The 9,322-nt window shown below is 38.5% G+C and overlaps 1 protein-coding gene and 1 long non-coding RNA gene across 5 annotated transcripts; one reads left to right on the top strand and one right to left on the bottom strand.

Moving 5' to 3' along the window:
* The first annotated feature begins 998 nt into the window (after window positions 1-998).
* On the top strand, window positions 999-2,522 carry LOC111783254. Of its 4 annotated transcripts, none has more exons than XR_002813334.1 (4): window positions 999-1,168; window positions 1,259-1,339; window positions 1,562-1,879; window positions 1,960-2,522. It is a non-coding gene; the product is annotated as an uncharacterized LOC111783254 (long non-coding RNA). The 4 variants fall into 4 exon arrangements; XR_002813333.1 differs by having other exon boundaries at window positions 1,000-1,168; window positions 1,562-1,876; XR_002813335.1 differs by having other exon boundaries at window positions 1,000-1,168; window positions 1,562-1,864.
* Window positions 2,523-4,108: 1,586 nt separating this feature from the next.
* Window positions 4,109-5,852, bottom strand: LOC111783250 (phenolic glucoside malonyltransferase 2-like). Its single transcript, XM_023664166.1, has 2 exons — window positions 5,294-5,852; window positions 4,109-5,018 (listed from the first exon to the last, which is right to left on the bottom strand). The coding sequence occupies exons 1-2, from the start codon at window positions 5,834-5,836 to the stop codon at window positions 4,113-4,115; spliced, it is 1,449 nt and encodes a 482-aa protein (XP_023519934.1). The 5' UTR covers window positions 5,837-5,852; the 3' UTR covers window positions 4,109-4,112.
* Window positions 5,853-9,322: the final 3,470 nt, after the last annotated feature.

Consider the following 9,322-nt stretch of genomic DNA (forward strand, 5'->3'; position numbering starts at 1 on the left):
CAATCCCTCATAATGAATCTCCTCATGCCGACAAGAGTTTCTTATGATGAACCCTCAGTCAAATTCGACCTTCTATCCGGATTGGACCAATATATATTTTTTTTTTCTACTATATTATTTTATNATTCAAATTCGACCTTCTATCCGGATTGGTTCAATTTTTCCTATTGTGGTCTTTTCTTCCTCTCAAACCCTAACCTTTTGTTTTATTTGCTCTCTCCAATGCCTCATCAATTAACTTGGACCAATATATTTTTTTAATTTTTCTACTATATTATTTTATTTTCTACGTCATCNATTCTCAATAAATTCTTGAAATTTTAATTTAAAAAAAAAATCAAATATTTAATTTCTCGTCAATGCTTAAGTATTACCTATCATAGTTTATGGTCCGACCTTCTTTTCTGACTATTCTTTGTTCAATCATCTTCAGAGTTCTTGTTCGTTAGTTTTGACAAGGACGAAGATGACAAGAGGCAGTCAATTTGTAAGAGAGAGAGAGAAATGACGTGCGTGGGTCCTTTGAAATCCTAGAAAGGGTAGGACTCGTGGCATACAGACTAGCATTACCACCCACACTTGTCGTAGTGCACAAGGTATTCCATGTATCGATGTTGAGAAAGTACACTCCAGATCTCATTCACATCATTGATCACGAGACGCTGCCCCTCTGGGAGGATCTATCATATGAAGAGAAACTCATAGGAATAATGGCACGTGATGTGAGGAAAGTACGAAGAAAGGTAAATTTCCTTAGTCAAGGTTTTATGGGAAAATCTACGGGACAACAAAGCCACCTAGGAATGTGAGGAAGACATGAGGAGGTCTTATCCCGAACTCTTTCGAGGAGGATCAACTTTCGGGGACAAAAGTTCTTAAGGTGGGGAGAATTGTAGCACCGGAGTTTTTATTTAAAAAAAAAAGAAAAAGAAAAAAAATGCTCAAGGTCAACATAGGGGCAAAATAGTCATTTTGCCCTACTATTATTACTTGAGGCGAGAGGAAAAAAGAGAAAGGAGATCAGGGTTTTGAGGTTGGAGGAGAAGGTCGGATAAAAAACTGATGTCGAAGATCTGAGAATTCTCGACCTAGACCTTCAGCAGTCCAAGGCAAGGTGCGTTCACGAATTGCACTTTCCTATTTCGTCAAAAACAACCAAGAACTCAAGGTTAGTTCGCGGATGTCTAGATCGAAATGTTTATCGATAATTTCGTGTGCTAGTGGCGTTTTTGAGTGATTCTTGGACTTTAATCCTCAGGACTGTGATCTTCGCAAGTTTTGGAGTGAAGGCGGTCGAGACTTCCGTTCGAATCGGAGTTTCAAGAAAACGAGATTTTTGGTAAGAACTCGTATTTTTCTCTAAATTTGAACTCAAATATTAAGACCGATGATAATCAGAAAAATATAAGAAAATCATATCGAATGAATAGAATATGAGATCTACAATGTTCATGAAGAAAACTTGTTGATTCGGATTACAGATTTGAACATAAAAAAATCTGAAGAAAATAGATCGAGAATGCGAATACGCATAACGATTTGGAAATTTAAACATATGCAGGAGAGAGAGAGGATGTCGCCACGCGTCGGCCGACATAAGGAGGAGCGCGGCAGAATCGACGTTAGACACGTGTCGTGTTCCGATTGGTGAGGTGTGCTCCACACGTTGGCTGACACGCGGCAGAGCGCGGGATTCAAGCCAACTCGAGTCCGAAGTGGGCAACCCAAACCGCATCTGGAGAACAGCCTCGACGCAATTGGTCTGACCCGGCTTTCTGGTCCGCGACTGAGTAGGCGTTGCGCGAGTAGATACGCACGAGTGGAACCATGCGTAGTAATTCTCCAGAGCGCGCTAGTCGCCCGTGTAGGCGCGTGAGTAGTTGTTTTTCCTCCGTTACATTTCTGTTTGCTTGTTTTTCGTCTCGATTTCGATACTGACCCTATTGTTATGTGAATTAGGATATGTCAAGGAAATTCCAGAATTTTTGGAATCCTTTCCGTCAAGAAACTCGAGCTAGAGAACGCACGCGTCAACCAAGTAAGTAGCCATTTGGATTCCCACAAGCAGTACTTATAGGAACCGCTTGGAATAAGCATGCATGGTATCATATCCATAAACTTAGCTAGTCGAACCTAGCATATTAGTACGGAAACCGTGAAAATGAAATAAACAAGGAAACCTATGGCTTCTATATATGAATGATAATATAATCTGTTTAGATTGAGATTCTGATAATGTATGTATGCATGAAGAGGATGGGAAACTTGTGAAATCTGCGCTCCGGGTGAAGATGGACGTTATATTCCTGTTGAGCATGTTTGTTAATATTGCATGAACTACTGCATGTTAACTCCTGTGCATGATTGCTTGTGTTATCTTTCTCGTTGAATAGGAAGAAACTACATGCTTAGATTAGGGTGTTTGTGACTAAGTAGGTTAGACGAGACCCTAGGTTCGGAGACCTCTAGAGTAGTACCGTACATTTAAACCCACGAAACGACTACCGGCGAATCCATAGCCCAGAATTCCAAACTGGATAGNAACGTACATTTAAACCCGCGAAAGGACTACCGGCGAATCCATAGCCCAGAATTCCAAACTGGATAGGTTTGTGAGACCTTGCACGAGAATCCTAGAGACGTATGAATCCAAGTCTAAGCCACCAAGTTCCACCCTAAAAAGAATAGTAGGACACCACGGTAACTGTAGGTAGCCCGCTAGAGTTGAGTAGTGGGGATAATGTCACCAGAACCTCCACTTCCCTCTCTACTCCGATATCGTACTGTCGAGACAAAGCTCCAGTATTAAGATCGTTGAGCCAGACAGATCCGGACAGGGAAGTGTGACAGGTGCCCCGACCTAGTGGTGTTAGCTAGGGGGTCTTCTAAACAGGACCCCTGGGCTATAGGAACCCATCCCTGAGCGGGGAACGTGGAGCCACGTAGGATGACTTAGTAGCTAACCGGCACACAGGGGTTGCAACCCCCGATTTTAGTGGATGTATGGTCCCGTGGGAGGGTTGCCAGCTAACCTCCACGGATGATGTTCAGACATTGTTACTTATTTAAATCCAGCCATACGATCCCCTCAAATTTGCTTGTGAGGTCGCGCCTCACCTCAGGACACTAAGCATTCCACTGCATAAGATGAGCAAGTCTCTTAAGATACAAAAAAAGAGAGTTGCAGCTTAGATCGCTTCCCTTAGAACCCCGAGATAAGACCGTGGATACCTACTAAGATAAGGATGCGAGAAGAGCCTACAACTAGGCTGCTTCCGAGTATTTTTATACTCATTCCTTTCTGTTTTTTTTTTTTTTTTTTTTTTTTTTTTTTTTTTTTTNACGCGTGCTGAATCTTAAAGCCACTAAGGAGTGTTCCGGGGCGTTTACGAGTCTACACATGTTTTTGTTTTAGTTCTGTCATACATTTTTTGTAAACCATTTAAATACTTTTCATGAAACTCATACGCTACTTCAACACTTTGTTTTGATTTTTAACTTTCTACATAATTGCTAAAGTTTTTTTTTTTTTCTTGTAAATTCTTTTGTCGATCTTGTTTTACATGATTTCATTGCATAGTCTGTGAGTCCCGCCCTTTATTTCGAGATTCAAATTTTGGGATGTGACAGTTCCAATTTTTAAATCAACATTAAAGAAACTATTTATTTAGTTTTCTATACCGGAAGAAATGAATTTCATCTTATGAAATTATGTTTTCAGCTCCTTATTTGGTCAAGTCCGAAAATGATAGGCTTATTGAATTTGCTACAAAAACCACTCTCAGTCCTGCAAATCAAAGAACAATCCCTAGTAAGCAGGAGTTCATAATTCACTACGGATTAGAATTGTGTCGCACATGATCATCTTGTGAAGTATAGATCTTTTGAATTAACAGATTTATAAAGAGAAATTAAATATTTCGTAGTTAAATCATATACAAATTCATTCTATAGCAAACCCTTACTCACATATCTTCACACTAACTATTTCAATTAAATCATTTGTAACAATTATAACAATAATGGGATAAAACACTCATTCTTATCCATACCCTTTAAACCTTAAAATACATACACCATATTGATAACACATTTGATTCGACTCAAATGATTCAAAGAGCTTCAAAACCTTCATTAAACAGAGCAACAAAAGTTTCCATTTGCTCCCTCTCCTTAACCACTCCAATCTCCATTCCCACATCGCTATTTCTGCTATCACTCAAAGAAAACACTAATGGTGATTCAGCTGACACTATTTCCACCTTCATTGGCTTTCCCCATCCAAAATCTGCACTATAAACTCCAAATCTAGGTGACCCAGCAAGGCCAATGGGTTGTATTTTGGAATAATCATTGGTCACTTCACTCATAATTGTACCCAAATTTTCTGCTCCCTTTAAAGCTCCTCCTCCTCCTAAATTCTTAATAGCTTTCGAGAGCTGTTCACATGCCAAAGCTATGCCATTTTCACCCAAAAGCTCAATTCTTTCAAAGGAAAGAAAACTACCAACCACGCAATTTCCAAAGTAATTCAAAGGCACCGCTGGCCTTAAACGAGATCTAACATCAGCAGAAAACACGAAAAACAAATTTCCATCTCTTAAACCTTCCAACTTGGCTGTACATACACAAAGATAAGCCATTGCCACTACAAATGAAGACATCTGCTCATCATTCTTCTTCAAAACCCATTGCTTTAGCTTCTGCAGGTTCTGGTGTGTGAACTCAAAAGTGCTTCGGATTAAACGAGGATTAGTTTTGGGTAGTTTAAGGTTCAAGCTCCTGTTGTTGGGTCCGTCTTGGTTCAGCCATGCCCTTGCATAGATTTTGGCAAGACCTTTTGGATCATCAATAACCGACCTGTCATAGAATGGCATTAGGTTGGCGATTGGAACAGATGATTGGTCCATGCAAATTTGAGCCCACGATTTGATAAATGAAGTTGAGGTTAATCCGTCAAGAATTGCATGGTGATTGGTTATTCCAATGGAAAACCCTTTGCTTTGAAATGTGGTGACCTGTATAAAGAGTATAAATTATTAATTTATGGAGCAACTATAATAGAATTGACCGGATAGAATTGACCAAATTTTATGGTTTAATTAGGAACAACGTTAGTGATTTTAACCTGTTACTGCTCCAACAACAAAAAGAATTAAAAAGCGAGGTAATTTAGTCTTATAAATTTTAACTAATTTAACTAATTTTTAAAAAATAAACATGATATATTCGAATCTTTTATGTTTAACAGTTAAGTAAGTTTTAAAGGTGGTGTCTTGAATGTGTTAGCTACCTGAATAGCAATCACTGCAGCACGATCATGAGAAGCAGGCAAGAGTGGGACAAGAGGATGAAATTCAGAAGCTTCCCTGAACCCATTGCCGGAAAGTTGGTAAAAGTCAGCTCCGGACTCGGCTACCGTCAGAGAAACGCCATCCCCATCGACAAACTCGATGGTCGGAACGTCGGAGTGTGGAAGCCAAACGAGGTTGCCAGCCAGAGGAAGATAATGGCGAAGAGTGAGAGCAAGAGAGGTTTTGAGCTTCGGAACAATTTCGTCAATAAAAGATATATCATTAGACGGTGACTCGTAAAAGAAAAGGCGTTGGACTGGATGGAACCTCAGCCATAACATGTCGAAGAAGGTGAGAGGAAGAGACGATGGCACAACCGCCGCACGTGACGCCTCCGGGGGCGGAGGAGCCACTTTAGAGATCTCAATTATCTTCACAGTTGTTGTTCCTTCCATGAGTTTTGAGATGGAGGAAGATGACATGAATTGGTTTGAGGTTATGAAATTATTGTTGGGTTCACAAATTTGGTTTCTCTTTGACATTCTTGACAATTATAATAAGAAAAGTTGTTGTATGAGTGGGTACCATATCCTTGCTATGATCTTTGATGACCACAAAAAAACAAAAATATTTTATTTGCAATACAACATGAAATTTGTCCCTACCCCTAAATTGGCCATCAACCTCAGCAATCACGTTTCGTGTGAACTGCAGAGTGTCACAGTCGTACTCTGTCAGGATTCGTAATATGATTGAGTGACATTTACTTTAACCTCGAGTAAGTCAACTAACTGAAATTTTGGTCGCCATTAGCATAGGTGACGTATGTTCAAGTCTCTAGTTCAGTTCTTGAAAAAATGTTTTAGAAAATGGAGATAAAGAAAGTTTTAGAAAACGTTTGGAAAATGTTATAGGCTAATTAAGCAAATAAATAACTCAATTTTGATAGCTTGTAACCTGGGTTGGAAGAATTGACGACTAGTCACGTCCCCTTGTAGTTGATTTTGAGACATTTTAGTCTTGCCAAGTGTAAACATGAATGTGGCAAATAACCATTTTCTATTGAAAATAAGGTCGCTACTGCATGCATCAAATGTCTATTATCCGCATTTTAGAAATCAAGTAAACAGTGTCATAGACTTAAAACTATCGTAATAAAACTTTAGAATAAAATATGAAATTAAATCAAACAAAGAAAAGAATAAAATAATTTCATCTAATATAAGGGCTACTAAAGACATAATGCAACTACCCCGCTTCCATGGCCTTCGAGATGCCGTTATCTGAGTACTACGTGGCTTGCCTATTTTAAGAAATACTCACTAACTAGTTGCTGAGGTCAATAAATAAAAACAATACAACATGCTCGGACCTATCATTTAAAAATATTTTGGAATGGCCTCACGCATCTTTCTAGTCTCGACAAAGTTTGATGTATAGTACTTCTATACACATAGTCCACCCATAGGAACATGAGCCCACCAAGCGGGCTCGCACATTCCCTCGGCCTAACTCGTCGGTGGACCTAAAGAGTGTGCGAGCCCACCAAGCACGTTATATTTATTTTTATTTAATTATATTGACAGTGCATTTAAGTTTTTTGTACGCAACTTTAAATATTATGAACAAATTTGCAAGTTTGGTAAAGTGCTGAAAATAAATGGACATAAAAAAACAATAGAAATAAGAAAATAAAACGTGGGGTAAAATAATAATGATGATAATAATAATAATAAATGTGAGTTGGTGATGTTTTAATTTTAAAAAAAATGAAAAAAGAGACACGTGAAAGATAGAATTCAAATTCAAATTCAAATTATGTCCTCTCTCACTCGCAGTCTAGTCGACCATTTTATGAAGAAAAAAGGGTAAATAATTGAGATCTCGATCTAACCTATTCGTGATGTGGAATCAATGCTCCGACCCAAACAGAGCTTACCTTTGTGACGTGAGTGATCGTTGACCCTGCCTCTGATTTTCTCATTTCTACCTGGTGAGAATGAATTCTACTAAAATCCACAAATCTAATTTTTTTGTCTTTCATAGGTTTTGTCCGGGCCTAAAGTTTTTTTTATAGAAAATGTCTGATACATTAATATCATGATTGTGTCGCTCAGGCCAGATCTAGAGTGAAATATCATGATCGGGTCGACTAGACAAGATTTAGAGTCAATAGAAAATTGTATATATATACACACATCAGTATCTTGAAGTCAACCAAAACTTCCTCAACTTATATCTATCTTGAAGTCAACTAAATGCCACGATTCTTGTCCCTATTGGTTCCATTTGACGAGATCTATAAGATATGTGAAGAAGCCGAATGTGGAGGAGGCTAGTATGGGCACATGTTGGTTGAAGGAAGAAGGAGCCGAGAGAAAGGTGCAGTCGCACAACAGATCTGGGTTGTTCGCTCTCCGAAAGAAGAAGAACTTGCTTAAGATATTTTATGACTTATGATTGTACTGTGTGGAGACTACGATGAATTTTGCCAGTTAGCTTCCTGTAATGAGCTTGGTCTACAGTTATATCTTACTAATTTTCTATGATTATTGTTCATGAATGTGAGTTATGCAGTTCTGGTTAGATGCCAACTAACCCCTAACCGTAAATCTGACTCGATTGTTAGGAGTTCATATAACCATAGAACTGGTATCTAATGTTTCATAACTGTTAAAGATATTTAGTACTAAATTATAGTTGACCGTATATATCATATTTGATATTTTATTATAAGGCAAATATCTGTATATTTGTTTATTTCCATTTATTACTCTTTCCATATTCTTGTAATTTATTTAATTATAAATAAGATACCTTATGATTTTTGTTCGGTTAGCTTTCCTTTCCTAAACCTGTCATGAGTGACAGGAGTATACGGTTGTGTCTTAGAGTTGATATAGCAGTCGAGGCATTGACACAAGCCTCATTTGCTAAACCTGTCATGAGTGACAGGACTCCACAGTTGTGTCTTAGAGTTGATATAGCGGTCGAGGCATTGGCACAAGCCATTTCCCTTGCTGGTATCTAATATGGGCTATTTACTCTTCGGCAGACGTGGGTTAAACTGGGTTAAACTCCAACTTCTTTAGCGACTTAATCCCAAAATCTCGCATGTTTCTCCTCCTTGTTCTTCTCCTACATCTCTTAAATCACCTCCCCGACCTCCTCAACCTCCTCAACTCAAAACTGGGTGGGGAGCTGTCTTTTTCTATTTACCTTCTTCTATCCGATGTTGGCCTCAAATGGTACGGTGGCTATTGCCACACACATTTTCTGTGTGTTTTTTTCTTTTAAACTCGACCTTACAACTAAAGACATTGAAGTGTACTCTTATGCCTTGTAGGACAAATTGTATTAATTAATATAGTCATTACAGAGAAAGTAGTTCATTGACGAGTTTTTTATAATTAGAGTTAAGTCAAAAGTTTATTTTATCCCTAGACATCCACCTACCATTCAAGATTGTTGGTGACAACAGAAAACTGAAGTGAGATTGAGAGGAGGAGTGATTTGAATGATGGAGAGGGAGGTCCTTTTATAGGGGGATTCCCGGAGTTGGTTGAGATTTGTGTGGATGAAATTGAATTCAAGTCCTCCTTCTCTTCGGCAGTAACTCATTCAAACTCTATTATTAGCTTCAACACCCTCCCTTAAACTGAATTCTGTGGAAATCAGTTTAGGACTTCACTTCGTCATCTTGATATACATCTTGGATTCTGCACATCCCCATCTTTCTTCTAAGCTTCTCGAACAATGGTTGTTTCAAGGGCTTTGTGAATAGGTCTGCGATTTGTTCATCACTTCGGCAAAAGTTGAGTTCAATAATGCCTTCTTTACACAAATCACGCAAGAAATGAAATCGAACATCGATGTGCTTGCTCCTTCCATGCAACACAGGATTTTTAGACAACTTAATAGTTGACATATTATCACAATATATAACCGTCGTACCTGGTTGCTTCTGATTAAGAATTTCAAGCATTTTTCTTAACCAAATTGCTTGGCACGAGCATGCTGCTGCTGCC

The sequence above is a fragment of the Cucurbita pepo genome, chromosome LG20, assembly GCF_002806865.2.
Source record: "Cucurbita pepo subsp. pepo cultivar mu-cu-16 chromosome LG20, ASM280686v2, whole genome shotgun sequence".
NCBI classification, from domain to species: Eukaryota; Viridiplantae; Streptophyta; class Magnoliopsida; order Cucurbitales; family Cucurbitaceae; genus Cucurbita; species Cucurbita pepo.

Coding starts and splice junctions, on each gene's coding strand:
- LOC111783250 (XM_023664166.1), bottom strand. CDS start 5,836: ATGTCAAAGAGAAACCAAATTTGTGAACCCAACAATAATTTCATAACC. Junction 5,019..5,293: donor CTGCAGTGATTGCTATTCAG/GTAGCTAACACA, acceptor CTCTTTATACAG/GTCACCACATTTCAAAGCAA.